The sequence below is a fragment of the Ammospiza caudacuta genome, chromosome 4 (genome assembly GCF_027887145.1).
Source record: "Ammospiza caudacuta isolate bAmmCau1 chromosome 4, bAmmCau1.pri, whole genome shotgun sequence".
NCBI classification, from domain to species: Eukaryota; Metazoa; Chordata; class Aves; order Passeriformes; family Passerellidae; genus Ammospiza; species Ammospiza caudacuta.
In genome coordinates this window covers 26,031,429-26,046,928 of record NC_080596.1, presented here as the reverse complement: position 1 = coordinate 26,046,928, position 15,500 = coordinate 26,031,429, and the positions used below count along the sequence as shown (strand labels likewise).

The 15,500-nt window shown below is 47.4% G+C and overlaps 1 protein-coding gene across 3 annotated transcripts in view; it reads left to right on the top strand.

Moving 5' to 3' along the window:
- Positions 1-15,500, top strand: part of SLC4A4 (solute carrier family 4 member 4) — a 125,987-nt gene that overhangs the window by 72,910 nt on the left and 37,577 nt on the right. For all 3 annotated transcript variants that reach the window (XM_058803472.1, XM_058803473.1, XM_058803475.1), the window contains 3 exons: positions 3,147-3,307; positions 5,770-5,949; positions 12,680-12,756. In XM_058803472.1, the coding sequence (XP_058659455.1) occupies positions 3,147-3,307; positions 5,770-5,949; positions 12,680-12,756 (418 nt within the window). The remainder of the gene's footprint in view (positions 1-3,146; positions 3,308-5,769; positions 5,950-12,679; positions 12,757-15,500) is intronic.

Below are 15,500 nucleotides of genomic sequence, written 5' to 3'. Positions count from 1 at the left end.
AGTTCCTTGGTTGGGTTCTTCGGTGCTGCTGTTAGTTTGGTCAAAAAGCCATGAGAAAAAAGCTGGGATGTTTTTGGGGTCTGGCTGCTACAAGTTACATGTAGTTTATATCTGAACACCACTGGCCTATTCCCAATTGCCCTCACTGAGCCTGGGTTTTTTTTTCCTTTTCTTTATGGTGGCTGGGCTAAGTTCTTTCCCCACCTTCCCCTCTTAAGGGCACTGTCTGTTTAAAGTTAGCCCCTGTTTGGTCACCCTAATCTTCTTTACCTGTGATTTAATGAGCTGCTCCACCACCTACCCCTTTACCTCTTATCTTAATTTATTTTTGCTTCTCAGTTGCTTGGGAAACTTACTTAATGACTTTTCACCTTTTACTCTCTAACTTCTGACTTGTTGCTCATCCTTTTTCTCCCTTTATTGCTCTCCTTTCCTCTTGCCATGAATTCAGCACTTCCTGATGCAGCTGTTGTTACACATCTTTGGTAGGAGTGCAGCATGGAGCTGTGTGGGTGGTTCTCTGCAGGGTTCTTCTCCCAAGTAGCAAACCACAGGACAAGAGGAAACAGCCTCAAGGTGTGCCAGGGGAGGTTTAGGTTGGATATTAGGAAAAATTTCTTCACCCATAGGGTTGTCTGTGCAGGATAGTGGTGGAGTCCTCATCTCCTGTGGGGTTTAACAAATGTGTGGATGTGATGCTTAGGCACATGGGTTGGTGGTGGCCTTGTCTTTGCTGGATTAATGTTTGGATTGGATGATCGTAGAGGACTTTGCCAACCTGAATGGATCCATGATTCTTTGTATAAATGACACAGAATGTAACAAAGCACCCTGTTGAAGTGCTGTTAAGTTTCTAAATTCACCCAACCTCCTGCCTTTGTGGATAGTGATCTTACAAAGTGTCTGATTGCTCAGGATTTTTCAGTACATTGCTGAAATTACTTAATCTTGTACCATAGATCCTCCTGAGAGCTCCTGAGCATCTCCCAGTGCATCCAGAGCTGGCTGGTGCTGTGCTTCAGTGGGCACAGGGTCTGCCAGCTGTTTTGGGGTTGTTTCACATCTGCTCCTGCAGAACAGCTCCCACAGCTGGGAAGTTGCAGGAGCAGCTACTGATCACAGGAGCAAGTGCAGGGCTGTGTGGGTGGAGGAGAGAGGAGAGGACAGAAGAGACCTTGTAGTGTCTATGCTTCCCCTGGCCCAGTGTAGAACTGCACAGCTCCCAGCTGGGGAAAGCAATGCTGGCTTCAGGCTGTTGCAGGGCTAAGGGCTGCACTCATATTTGAGAGAGCAAACAATCAAATTACCTTCCTCATCTCCTTCCTGCTCTGTTCTGACACCTACACATTCCTTCTGTCTGCTGCACCTCGCTCCCAGAAGCCCGTGAAAGCTGTGGTGATATTATCAGGTGTAAAATTGTGAAGGATAGAAATGTAATTCCTGGGACAGCTTATAGAACAAAAATTATTATAACAGAAGTTCAAAAAACCCATATCCACCATCCCACAGTCCAGCACTGTCATTCCTTTTCTCTGTAATCCCATCACCTTCCTGCCATCTCTCTGCCTTTTAGAGAGAATATCGCCACGCTATGCTGGGCATGTCTTGGTCCCCAAAGATACTTCAGTGCTCCTCACAACAGGCTGGGGCCCTCCAGCTGCTGCAGGTCTTCTCCTTTTTGTGCCTCACTCGGTATCCTGTGACCACCTCTGGAATGCAGGCATTCCCTGCTTAGTGAAGGTGCCCCTGCCCATGGCAGCAGTTTGGAACTAGGGGAGCTGTGAGGTCCCTCCCAACCCACACCACTCTCTGGTGGTGTGAATCCAGCAGGCATTTGTTCACCCAGGTTTGCAAGTTAACGTTTGGTGTATTGTGTTGGGACTGTGGGTTGCAGTGAGAAAAGTAAACAGAAAGCAAATATTGATAGTTGTGAGTAATCACTTTCCCTGGAAGGACAAACACTGGTAATTTGCAGCCTTCCTGCTGTTACAGGGTAAATGTGGCTCCACGCAAAGCCCCTGAAGTGCACAGACTTGCATCCACCCAGATCCCTCAGGTGTCCTAGGAAACACTTATTTTTTGTGAACTAAAAGGACCTTATTAATTGGAGATGAAAATCAGTCTTTTATCTTGAGTTAAAAAGCAGCTTTAAAAAAACAAAGTCTCAGAAAGAGATTATTGCAGTTGTGAAGCATAATTGATTAATCCTCAAGTAATACATTTTTCAGGATTAAAGATAATTTCCCTTGCTGTTAATAATATTCTTTTGAACAAATTTATGAGCTTCCTTACCTTTTTCTTAATAATCTCTTTATATTAGTCACTGGAATTTTCATTTTCCACATATATTAAAATGGTGTCTCAAGAGGGGATTAAAAAGCATTTCTGCTTTGCCATTAGGGCGTACTGGACCACGTTTTCCTGCACCCCCAGTTTACAGCAGAGCTGTTGCTGGGTGCTGTGGTGAGGAAGAAGGTATGAGCCAGCTGAGATCCCCCAGGCCCACAGGAGCCCTGTGCTCCATCCCCACTGCCCATCCCTGCATGCTGTTGGGCTGGGCACAGCAGGGCCAAGGGCAGGGTCAAGGCTACAGGAGGAACTGGGGATGGGCTGCATGCCAGGGACAGGGAGCCTCCTGCTTCTCTGCTCTTGGGATGTAGTTTTAGTGGTATAAAGAGTGTTTTGCACAACCAGGATTCACCCTTTGCTCTCACCTTCCATTAGAGATAAGTTTTCTGGGTTTTTCAAACCTGCTTGGTTAAATCATTAAACAGCAGCTGGAGGGAAAGAATGAGCTCCTTAATTTGTGCCTTCTCCTTTGGTGGCTCATTTGTTCTCTAAAAGCACCTTCAGACATGACTAACTTGTGCTCCTCTCTTCCCATCTTTGTCAGCCTGTGGGCATGGGACAGCAGAATTCCACGCTGCCTCCATCTTGGCAGTGGCTGATTCCATATTTTATTGCCTGAAATTGAATCACAGAATCATTCCATTTGGAACAGCCCTCCAGGACGATAGAGTCCGACCATTAAACCAGAACTGCCCAGATAATGAAGGACAAGTTGCCTTATTTCCAGAAATGCTGATTTATTTCCCTGCAAGGAAGCAACAGCCTTAACCCCATGTCATTGCTCTGCCCTGTTGCAGGTGGATCAAGTTTGAGGAGAAGGTAGAGCAAGGTGGGGAGCGATGGAGCAAACCGCACGTGGCCACCTTGTCCCTGCACAGCTTGTTCGAGCTGAGGACATGCATAGAGAAGGGCTCCATCATGCTGGATATGGAGGCTTCTTCCCTCCCACAGGTGGTGGGTAAGTACACCTGCCTTGGTTCTTTCTCTCACCACTTCCCCACAAATTTTTATTAACTCTGGTATGGCTTTATGGGTGGTTTTAATGAAAAAGCACTGCTTTTCCCATAAAAGAGAAAAAAATTAAAGAAAAAGGAATAAGAGGGAAAAACTAGAAAGTACCTGGAAAGAGATAACAGATAGATTAAAAGAGTCCTTCTCAGTGCAGGAAAAAGACATCCATTTAATTTATGTCCACTATGGAAAAGGTGAAAATGGAAGGGCCATGTGTCTGGAGCAGAGACACCCATCAGGTACTGTTTATGCAGAACAACTCGGGCTAGGAGCTGCTCTTGGCTGAGGTGTTCAGCTGCCCACTAAGGGCATATGGGGCTGTGTTTAGGATGGGATATTCCCCATCCCCAACAAGGGAGAGGGGAGAGCACCCCAGCACCAGCTGGTGCTCTGCTCTGCAGAGTGGGAGGGCAGGTTTTGTATGGTCAAATCAGCTGTGGCCCAGGGTGACGCTTGTTGACATGCTGAGAGCCAGATCATGTTGCCCATGGTGTGTGAGAACTTAGGGAAAATAAATTTTCCAAGTGAGCCATACAGTGGAGGGACATTTAACCAAAATGCTGAGTTTAAGAGCCATTACACGAGGGGATCTAAAAGAGAAAAATTAAGTACTTTCTCTGCCAAAACTCAGTGCTTTGAATGATCATCTCAGGAAGTAAGGTCAAAATTATCATGGCATTGAATTCTCCCATACACTGGATCATCAGACTTGGAATTACAGGTGTTTCTGGTGTTAAATACAGAGATTTGAACTTAGTTTTGCCTGTGCTTATGGTGACATGTATCTTCCTTTGCTTTTGTGTCTGTGTATCCAAATGCACAGCTTTGCAAAGTTTTAACAAAATAAACCTCCCAAGAAGTTCTCAAGTTTTCTGCTGAATGTTAACCTGCTTCAGAAGCTGGTGTTCATGGTCCAAAACCTTAAACCCTCAAACATTAAATTTTCTTTTGAAGTCCCTTCGAGATGTCACCTTCAATCTCCTTCTTCAACCCCCAAATTAAATCTAATTCCTAGGAGATTAAATTACACATTGGTGGTTGCTGTTGCTGTGACACTGTGACACTGTCCTGAGCGGGGTGTTTTTGCTGGTCCAGACCCTTAATCAGACAGGTAGGGATATACAGGACTGGATTTCCAGGATGATTTAATCATGGTCACTTGGCTTGTGTCTGGTAGTGACACAAAGGAAAGGAAAACTCCAAAGAAAAACTCTCTCTGTTGTTTGTGTTTTATCTGCAACAGGGAAGGGAAGTGCCAGATAGAGAAGGATAAAACTTGAATGTAGGTTCTGAAGGAAATACTCCAAAATTCACTAACCAAAACCACGAGCCAGAAAAGCTTGTATTAAAGTAACACTTAGCAAAGGTCAGCCTTTTGCCAGGCATGTTGTGTAAGAGTACCTACGTGCTTCTGCCTACCCTGTCTTAATTTGAGAGGAAGAGCTAGGTGCTTCCTTGGGGAATTGAAGAGGCTTTAATTCTGAGCAGCACATAGAGGATGACTTTCTGACTCACTGAGTTAGCAAATGTGATGCGTGTCCTGCCTCCCCCTTGCCATAACTTTTATTATTAGCACAAATAAAAGTTACCAGCAGACAAATATGAGCTGCCACTTGCCCTCAGGGGACAGCGTGTGAACTCAAGTTACCAAGGGAACAACTTCATGCCAGACTTACTTCACAGGGGACATTCTTCATAAGTCTGGCCACCTTTTTGCCTTTTTCCTCTGGGATAAGGGAGGAGAAAGGAGGGAATTGATGGGAAGTGAGCAGGCATTGAGGGTGCTGGGGGCCTTTTCTCCTGGTGACTCCATGAAAAGTAAAGCTATATAATACGTCCTGTGGTAACTGGAGCAAGTTCTGCCGCTTGCAGTTGCCATCACTTCAGTCCTGCAAGTGAATGATTAAATTAGTGGCTCATCTCCAGGATTTCTTCCTATCTTTAGATTAAGTTTTACTGGGGGCCTGCAAGGTGAACTCAGGCCTTGTTGAAGCTGATAGAAGATTTTCTGTGTGCTTTATGGGGGCATCATGGAACTTGCCATAGAGTAGTAGTATCTCTAAGAAAGTCCAGGCTGAGAGGGGATTCCATTTCTGAGCTAAGAATTGGCTTACCCTGGTCTTTGAAATAGGCTCCATGGCATGTAGGAACTAGCAGAAGGGAATCTCAGTGCAATAGCTGTGTGTTAGTGGCTCATGCTGGATGGAAGTGCTTATGTCCTGTTTCAAGAGGAATGTCTAAAAGAGATTTTCATAGAAACAAAAGCTGACTTTGAGATGGTGAGAAAGCCTTCAAAAAGGCAGGGTGAAAATGCCTCCAAGCCCTCTCTCTCTGCTCTCCCTGGAAGTGGTTTTGAGCTCTGTGGTTAATTTTGCTCTCCCCTCCCTCCCCCTTCCCGTGTGGCTACAGAGATGATCGTTGACAATCAGATTGAGACGGGGCTGCTGAAACCCGACCTGAAGGACAAGGTTACCTACACGCTGCTCAGGAAGCACCGGCACCAGACCAAGAAATCCAACCTGCGCTCGCTGGCTGACATTGGAAAGACCGTCTCCAGTGCAAGTAGGATGTTTTCCAACCCCGATAATGGTAATGCAGAGGCTGCCTTCTCTGTCACAGCAGCCCACCCGCCCAGAACTAACTGCGTGGCCCTGACCCCGCTTCCTAACCCCAGGAGCAGCAAGGCCGTGCTGATGGCGCATCAGTGGGGGCTCTGCAGCTGCTTGGCCCTGGCACAGCACTCTAAGCACACCTTCACTGGACTGGCAGGGATCCAGGGGCAGGCTGGAAGGCAGGGGGTGCTCTCACAGCTGGTGTCTAGGAGGTGGTTTAGGAGCAACGATAGGAAAGAGAGATTTACCAAAAACTTTGGTGGGGCCTGAACCTTAAAAGGCTGGTCATCTGAATTATTTGGGCAGAGACAAAGCTTCCATGCACATTCTGTGTCTGTAACAGTGTCAGTAGCACTGTGAATCAAAAATGACCTGGCAGTAACACCTAGCTTGCATTTTATTGCAATAAAATCATTGTCCAGTGGGGTAAAGCTGATTTCCATCCTGCTTTATTCCTCCTAGAATAATTTTGTGGTATGTGTTGTGAATATGTGTCCTGTTCTCTCTAAAAAAGGTGTAATAGGTAGTGCCATGTTGGTAGTGGTATCCCTAAATGTGTGTGTGTGTGTGTGTGTGTGTGTATGCAGACAGCTATGGAGGCCTGGACACTGATTCAGTGCTTGCCCCTGGGTGGAGATTTGGGATCTTCTTGCTCATGGTAATAAAGAAAAGAGGAGTTTTATGCCTCTTGTCATGCCTTGGAGTTCTCTCGACTGTCTCCTGTGACAGTCTGGAAATTGGGTTAAAAGTTGCCATTTTAAAATACCCAGAAATAAGAGCAAATGAAGAAAATTGTTTTCTTCTTGCACTACCAAAGGCCTCTTAGCTTGCTGTGTTTGGCTTCTAAAACTCACCCTAACATTCCTCCCTAACCTATTCTCACACTTCATTAATATTTCGTACCTTGGATCATCCTTTGGTTTTGCAGCAGGAGTGTGTATGTGTGTGGAGACTGTTCCTTGCTCTGGAAGGAACAGTCATGTCTGTGCCTTGATAAGGTGGTGAGTGAGGGAGTAAGGCAAGGTGCAGTAACGTGAACCAAGGGAGTGTTCACAGTGAACATCCCTGCAGGAGGCCAATGGAGCAGAGAGGGACTGGGCTCTGGGGAGAGCACTGGGAGGAAATGACAGCTTTAGGGACAGCATGGCCAGATGAGTGCTACAGCTGGAGGAGCCATGGGCAGGGACTCCTTCTGCTGGAGCACATTGCTACAAGCCCCAGCCAGCCTGGCCTTCTGGATGCCTTCCCAAGGTATGCTCCCCATGGTTTGGATGGAAGGCAGCTGCTTTCTGGTACCACCTCCATGACCCAAGTCCTTTCTGGGCCTGTGATGGTCGGGTTTGCTGTGGGGAGCAGAACCCTGGCCTGTGGCCACAGTGTGTGGGAGGCTGAACCCCGGACAGACATGCCTTGGTGCTCAAGTGTTTCAGTCACCTCTTGTAGGGGATGCCCTCAGTTCTCGGCTGCAAACCCCTTTTCCTGCACGTAGGCAGAGCTTATCCCAGGAAGAGTGATGCTGACAAAGGACATTCCTCACAGTCTCACTCAGCCCCTGCTTATTTTTCATAGCTAAAGGCCTTCTTTGCTTGGATTTTAAGTGATTTCAATATCATTCATTTCTTGTTCTTGTTTGAATGGGCTGTGCAGGTCCTGGCTCAGTTGGACTGATTCTCCAGGAATTCTTTCCTGGTCTGGTCTTCAGGCACTCATGTTATGGTGTTCTGTCTCTGTTCTTCCTCCTGGGATATTGATGTGCTCTGAGGATGTGTAACACACTCTGTTCCATGACAGTACAAATGCATTGAGACTTCAGGAGGGCAAGACTGACATATGGGGGAAAAACCTGATGTGTAGTCATTACTGTTATTTATTATTTACACTTTAATGGAGAAGTAACTACAGAATGTATTTGATCAGGTTATACCTTGGATTCAGTGAGTGTCTCATGTGTCCTTTAGACAGATAAAAATTTTATGAGGCCAACAGGAATGCAGCTGTCTCTTAGCATAGCTAATCACCCTAATGACTGTGCCACCAGCCCCAGGCACTCCTAAATTCCCCTTGAGTTTCTTTCCAGGTAGGTGTTTGTTTTCATCTCAGTGTCAGTGACACTTCCATCCAATAGGTCTGAGCATCCGCCTGCCCTCTGCACAACAGCTTTACAGCCTGGTGCAGCTGCCCCCTGCTTCACTGGCTCAGCAGGAACACCCTCTGCAGCCAGCCAACCTGCCCTTGAACATTTCCAGGGGTGGGATCTGTTTGTTAGATCTGAAATTTGGAAATACACCCTGGGCCATGGCTCAAAAAAATCCTGTGGTGCCTCTATCTCATTTGGTTCAGAGTGCTTAATTAACGGAAGTCTTAGGGCCTCCAAAATATTCTTACTTTTGACTTCTGAGATGAATGAGCCCCATGCAGTTATCCCAGATGCCTGTAGAAATTCAGGAACCTAAGAAAGAGAGATGTCTCTGCCCATCTCCCTGCCATAACTGATCCTGGAGCATCTCTATCCTTTCCCAACCCTCCCTAGGGATGGGGGTGGCTCTGTGGTGTCTGGGTGGGTCATCCTCAGCCCCCATCTTTGATGTCACTGCTCTGTTTGAAGGCAAGGTAGTGATCAGATGGGCAGAGACATGGCCAAGGTGTGCTCTGACATCTGCTCTGGCAGGATGTTTTATCAGGAATCCCTTTGGTCTGGGAAAGGAATTGGGCAAAGAGGGTAGTTCCCTGTGTGCCATGGATGGAAGAGGATAAATCACAGCACTCCATTGCTGTCTATTGTCTGGGAAAAAGATGATTGCCAAAATTCTGGGTGTACAAAGCTGGACTAAGCAATTCCTCCATGTTACCTTGTGAAGACAGCCCTTTTGCTTGCTTCCATTGGTAGAAGGGTGAACTGTATGAAGTGTTCAGCAAGGATATTTCCATGTTACATATTGATGAGACTCCTGCAGGGGTTTTTGCCAGGCTTTTGTGTGTGTCTCATTTTGTTGAGTGGCTTTTGAAGAGTTTTTTGTATTCCTTCCTGGCACAGCCCTTGTCCTACACCCCTGGAGCAGTACATGATACCTGGGCTAGCAGCTCTCCAGCTGGCACACCTTGAGCTTTGCCATGCTATAACATGGGATCTGTGGTGCCCATCCCTTCTGCAGGTGCCTGACTGGAGGACTGACCAATATTTACCAGCCTTCTGTGATGACATTTGCTTTCCATTTTGAGATTTTTCTTTCAGAGCTTTGTGCCTGCCAGCGTTTTGTATAATTTAACACCTGTGGGAGCCTTTGGCAAGTGAGAAATGATGAAATGCTGCTAAACCCAAGCTGGCAGAGACTGTAGAAAACTGTGATGTGTTTAAGTGTGTGTGTTTAACCACCATAATGGCATGGTCCCATCACTGCGTGGGTGCTGCTTAAACACCTCCTGAGCACTGTTTGTTCACACTGTGCTGGCAGCATGATTTGGAAACAGTTGAGTGGGAATAGCAGGCTGTCAGCTGAGGCACAGACTGGAGGATACCTGGCTGGGGCGGGGAGAGAGGTTTTATCCCACTTTAGAATCCTAGAGGACTTAGGGTTGGAAGGGAGCTGAAAGACCATCTTGTTCCAGCCCCCTGCCACTGAAAGGGACACCTTCCACTTGCCCAGGTTACTCCAAGCCCTGTCACTTGGACACTTTCAGGGATGAGGCAGCCATGGCTCCTCTGGTTCAGTATTAATCAGTTCAGTGCTTTTCACATGAACTGGGACCTCAGTGCCTTTGTAGCTGAACAGTGGCATCAGCTGAACAATACCAGAAATGAGGTGGTGTCTGAGAATGCTTGGAAAATCCCTATCAATGTGTATGCTGGCATCATTGGAAGCATGGCAGACTAAGGTGAGCATTTCCAAGTCTGGGTTGGTGTGCCTGAGTGTGTACAGATGGGAGCAGGATGCTCAAAGTTGGCTCCTGGGACATGACCTGATCTTTATTTTCAAAAACCTATTGTTACTGATGGTGCTGCAGCCTGAAACTGCTCAGTGCCACCAGCACTGCAGCTGCCCACTCACCTCCATGAGATCTGCTTCAAAGATGCCTGAATTTGAGACACCAGGGATGGAAAGCTGTGTCCAGCCCTGCCGAGTGAAGGCTGCGAGGTGGAGCTGCGGAGGAGAAGTCAGGATCTAAATGAGTGGGCTTCAGTGACCGCACTGTGCAGCTCCAACCTTCTGTCCTGCCTGGCTTCGCTGTACCACTGCTTGAGCCTTTCTTTCTGCCATAATTTTCTTTTCTTTTCTTTTCTTTTCTTTTCTTTTAACTTTTCCCCTTTGCTCTCTTGCTGCTCCTTGCTGCGGCTGCCGTGTCCCGCGTGGCCGGCACCAGCGCGCAGCCCGCTGGAGAGCTCGGTGCCCTGCCTGGCCACGCGCACGCTGGACGATGAGCTGGGAGTGCCACGCAGCCCCAGCGTGGGATGGCTCAGTAAGTGTGGGCAGTGCCAGAGGGGCTGGGCCAGCAGGGCAGGGGGGACAGGCAGTGCCACAGCCAGGCTCTAATGCTTGCTGGTGCGTTAACCTAACAGTGGGGAGAGCGTGGGTGCCTTCTGTGGGGAGTGTGCTGCTCTGGCTGCTCCTGTTATCGCTCTGTTTCATGCTGTTTGCCTTCTTTCCTTCATCTGGGATGAAGCAGGTAGGTCAGGCCATTCTCCCTTTCCAAGGGCAGTCTAGAATGGCTGCTGGCACTTTTTTTTTTGTCTCTTGAAGTATCCTTTGCCTGTTAAAGGGCCTTAAATATTGTAATTTTTGTATAAATTATCCTCAGAAATAGTCTGCCAGCTTGATCTCTCTGGGGTGAGCTGGACAGGTCTCTGGCACTGCTCCTGTCTGATTCCCTGTGTCAGGGAGCCTTGCTGATCCCAGAGGAGTGCACTGCTCCTCCCAGGAGGGCACAGCTTATGGCAGTGGTGGCACAGAAGTGTTCTGTGGTGACCATGACAAGTGACTGAAGTCTGAATTCCAGGGTATTCCCCTTGCCAGATGACTATGGAGCTGATTTATAGGTAATGGCATGGAGGGGTTTGGACTGCCTGCTGTACTTCCCTCACGAGTCCTTGGCTGAGCACAGCCATGGACAGGCTCAGGTCACCTTTGCCAGAGAGACAGGAATGGGAATTGGGCCTGGATCAGGAAATGATCCTTTGTTAGCAAGCACCATAAGGGTGAATGTCATGGACCAGAAGTCCTCCACAGGCGTCTCAGCAGCCAAAACTTTGTACTCCACATGTTTATTTGGAGCTGCTCTGTGTTTGTGTGGCTATGTGGAGACCATTAGGAGAAGATTTGTTTGGAGCTGCTCTGAGTTTGTGTGGCTATGTTGACCTCCGCAGGAGAAGGAGGCTGCTGGCAAGGGGAGAGAAAGGCACAAAGCCTCCTCCTCTGGGGAGAAGGGTCATTATATCTCAGGGAACAGTCAGCTTGGAATCCAATAAACAAAGCAAACAAGTGATGTAATCTGGAAAAAATAGCAGTTAAATGGGGTCTTAAATAACAGCAGGAAGAATTGGAGCTGGGGATCTCCCTTTGTGGCATGTGATTTGTCTAATTTGTCCAAACAGCTTTGGCTGTGCTGGTGTTGCTGGACGTGGCAGTAACACACAGCAGATACAGCTACTTTGAATCTATACCCACATATGTTGTAAAGAAAACCCAGCTCTGGAGAGTCCAGAGTTTTTTATTCCTGCTCCTTTTTATTCCCAGCTCCTGATGCTGATTTATTATTGAGTTTGTTTGTGCTGGGAGCTGATGAACACTGAGAACTTGGACATTCCTTATAATAATATAAAATAAATTTGGTCTCAAAACACAGCCTCAATTGGGAGATGCTTCCTTGCCATTTTTTCTTCCTTTATATTTCCTCCCTTTCCAATGAAGTTCATGGTCAGAAGCTCTGGGATAAAAGCTCCTGGTGCTGTGTTTCAGGTTCCTGCAAATGTGATGAGAAGGGATGGGAACATTTCAGGATAATTTTTACTGTTCATAATGACCACTGTGATTTCTGATCCTGTATCCGTCCCAGAAGCCTTTGTTTACTATTAGTTTGTTGTTTGTTTGGGTTGGTTTAAATGTAATTATTGTGCTGTGTCTCTGGAGAGTTTCTTCACCTCTCTGGAGAATATGGTGTCAGGAATTGTTGACTCCTGGCCCATCGGTGTGGCACTCACGTTGTTTTAATCTGTGAGATGTTCCTGAGCTCAGTTAATGAGCTTGCTTAGAGCGAGGGAGGCGTTCATTAGGGGCTGTCTCAAAGGAGCAGGAGCTGCCCCCCCCTCTCTGCCTGTGCTGTGTGCAGAGCATGGGATGCTGAGGGGGGCTGAGGCCAGGGCTGTACACTGTGGAAGGTCCCAGCTCTGTGGAGGGATGAGTTTGTGGTGGGTCCTGGGTGAGCTGGCCAGCAGCGTGGTGCTGTGTTGCTTATCTCCCACAGGCAGGAATTATGGAAATTCTTGGACTCTTTTGCTGTCCTTGGAGTCACTGGACTGCTAGGAGGGTCAGAGGTGACAAAGTGTTAGTGTCTTAAACCCCCCCTGTGCCACATGAAGTGACAGAAAGCAGCTTGTCAGGGTCTGGAATTCCCCGCATCAGCCTCCCAAGGAAAGGTGATGCTGTAGCCTGAGCCTCTGTGTTCTGACTGGATCCAAGCAGGTGCTTTAACTGCTGTTGGTGTTGTTCCTCCAGGCAGCCCAGCCATGGCTCACCGAAACCTGACCTCCACCAGCCTCAACGACATCTCAGACAAGCCTGAGAAGGACCAGGTAAGCTCCAGGCCCAGCCTTTTCTTGGGGATGAGTTTGGAGAGGAGCTGGATGTTGGGCAAAAGGCTCCTCTGTACCTTAGCCCTGGAAACAAGAGGAGTGAGTATTTTTGAGTCCTGTGATTAGTTCCTGGACTCTTTTAGCACCAACTCATGCAAACAGCAGATTCATCTCTTACAAGGTCTGAATCAAGTGACACCACGTAGATGGCATCTTGCTGATCCCCATGAGAAAGGAGGTAAAATACTCTGGGAGTGATGGATTTTGGATCCTCTCCCTGCTGAGGGATTACAAGGGTCTGCAGAGGAGCACCCTGGGCTGAATGTTCACAGGAAGTATGGGGTAGAGCAGGAGCACTCAGGGCAATGTGTCCCTGCTGCAGCAGCTGGTGGAACAAAGGTGCCACCTCCCCTTGCACATCCTAATGGGAAGGTGGCTGTGCTCACAGGTGATGTGGGAGAGCAGCTCCAAAATGCAGTCAGTAATAGAGTTAAAATTGGCCTCCAGTGACAAATGTCCATGCCTTGACCTCTTTGCTAGCCCAGGGAAATGTTTGTGGTATGGCATACGGGCTGCCTTTGTGTGTGCTTCCATCCTTCCCCCAGGCTGCCGCCTCTGAGGGGTGACAGTGAGTTTATTCCAACTCTTAGAAAAACTGGTGTCTGAATGAGGTCTCTGTGCAAGTTTCAAAAAACTTTTGTCTGGGTTCAAAAAGTGGGTTACTCTCAAAGCCTGGCTGTTTCTTTCGGAGAATCTCTTTTTTGGTCTGCATCTTCCAGCATTCCCTAGTCTCATGGTGATTCTGAATGCAAATGAGTCACTTTGGAAACCTGTTTGGGTAGCAAAGCCTTGCTGGCCAGTTGGGGATGGCTCCCATCCTTCAACAATGGCTGGTCACAGTTTTCTGTAAATCCTGAAAGGGACACAACAACATAATTGAGGTACAATAGTGAGTTCAGGCTAATTAAACATTTTAAAAAGAAATTGATATTTGCCTAAAGAAATACACTTTCCATGGAAAGAGAAGGGGAGCAGTGTGTTTTGCACTGATCTCAGAGTCATGCAGTGTCGTAGTATGTTCTAGTATCACCTGTACTGGTTGTGTTTCCAAAATACCTGTTTCCTTTAGTACACACAGCCACACCTGGGGAAGAAGGAGGATTGTTAAATAGCTTTTTGTCATTGGACAAACTGCTGTGTGACATTTTTAATCCCATTGTACTTGTGATTTTAATTTTAGACCAGCCCAAAGCTGGGGCTGAGCATTGCTGCAGCTTTGCAGCTCTCAGCAGTGCAGACAGTCTCCACTGCCCCTTCTCTCTCAGGGAATTCAGATAATGGACTTTTGTGGAGAATTAGGTATAAAAATAGATGGTTTTGGTAGCACTGATAGGGAAATCTGTTAATAGATGCAGCTGGGAGCAGGCTCCAAAGTTCTTAACTTCCAGTGTACATAATGTCTGGCTCTTGATGGTGAGAACTATTTCTTGCTAAGTGTAGAGTTCCAAAAATCCTCTTAGTTAATTAGCCCGTGTCCTGCTGATGAACTCTGCGCAAAGTGGGAGCCTTGTCCTCCTGCACCTTGAGACATCACCTTAGAGCTCAGTTTTCATGGCTGATCAACTCAAAGTCCTGCCTTGATTGAATTTGTGGCATTGTGGTGGTGCCTGGCAGCTTCCTTGAGCAGGACTCAGTGTGCCATACACAGGCACAGCAATAATCCATCATGTTACCACAGCAGGAGCTGCAAAGGAAGCAGGTTCACTTGCCTTGGCAGCAGGGAGACTGGCTGTTGTTATTTGGGCATCCCATCTGGAAGCTGGACAGTGAGTGAGGCCATACAGGCAGAGGGGAGTGCTGGAGACACAGAACATCCCAGTTTTTATTTATTTGTGTGCCTGTAAGAAATGTGAGGGGTGAGGTCAGTCTATAGCAGCTGTGTGGAGCAGGACTGCCTTCCTGCATCCTTAATCAATCCCTGGTTTTACACAGGTAGAGGATTGCATGCCCATGTTTCAGAGGAAAAAAGGCTTTGACCAAACTTCTTTGTACCTTCAGTGATTTTCCTGTCTTCCTACATCTTTAATATTCAGTTCTGCAACCTTTAGTGCTATTTGGAATGGTGCAACTAATAATCTAGGGAGCTCATAGCCAGCATACTCCTCTAATCTGCAGCATTCCTGCTCCTTTTCTCTGGATGTTGAAAGGTTCAGGTTTCACGTGCATGTCAGAGATGTGATCTGTCAGAGAATCCTCCCGCATTCATCCCTGCTGCCAGGACCCAGACAGCTCTGGGATGCTACTTTTGCCTGCTGAATCAGGCAGTTTGCACCAGCCAGCTCTCTCTACCATGGGAATGGTGGCTGGATCCACTGGGATGGCAAAGAGGCTGGCTCAGGATCCTGCAGAAGCCCTGACCCAAACCACTTTGGTGAGAAACAGCTTCAGTAAGGGCCCGCAGACTGGGGGTTTGCTCTTTTGTCATGTTCTGTGCTGTGAGCTTGCTTGGCATTTTAGCAAGGTAATTAGGGAAGAGGAGTTGTATTCCCTTTCATTGTGTTTGCTTTGGCAGAGCACTGCTCCTGAGGTGGCAGCACAGAGAAGGGACTTGCCTTCATTTGTCGTATTTTAGGAGTTGTTGGCTGCAGTTAATGCCCTGGGCATTTGCAGCTGGAGAGACAAGCAGTGGCATTTTGGGACAATTTATTCTTCTTTTCTATATAGCAGTTAATAAATGAGCATCT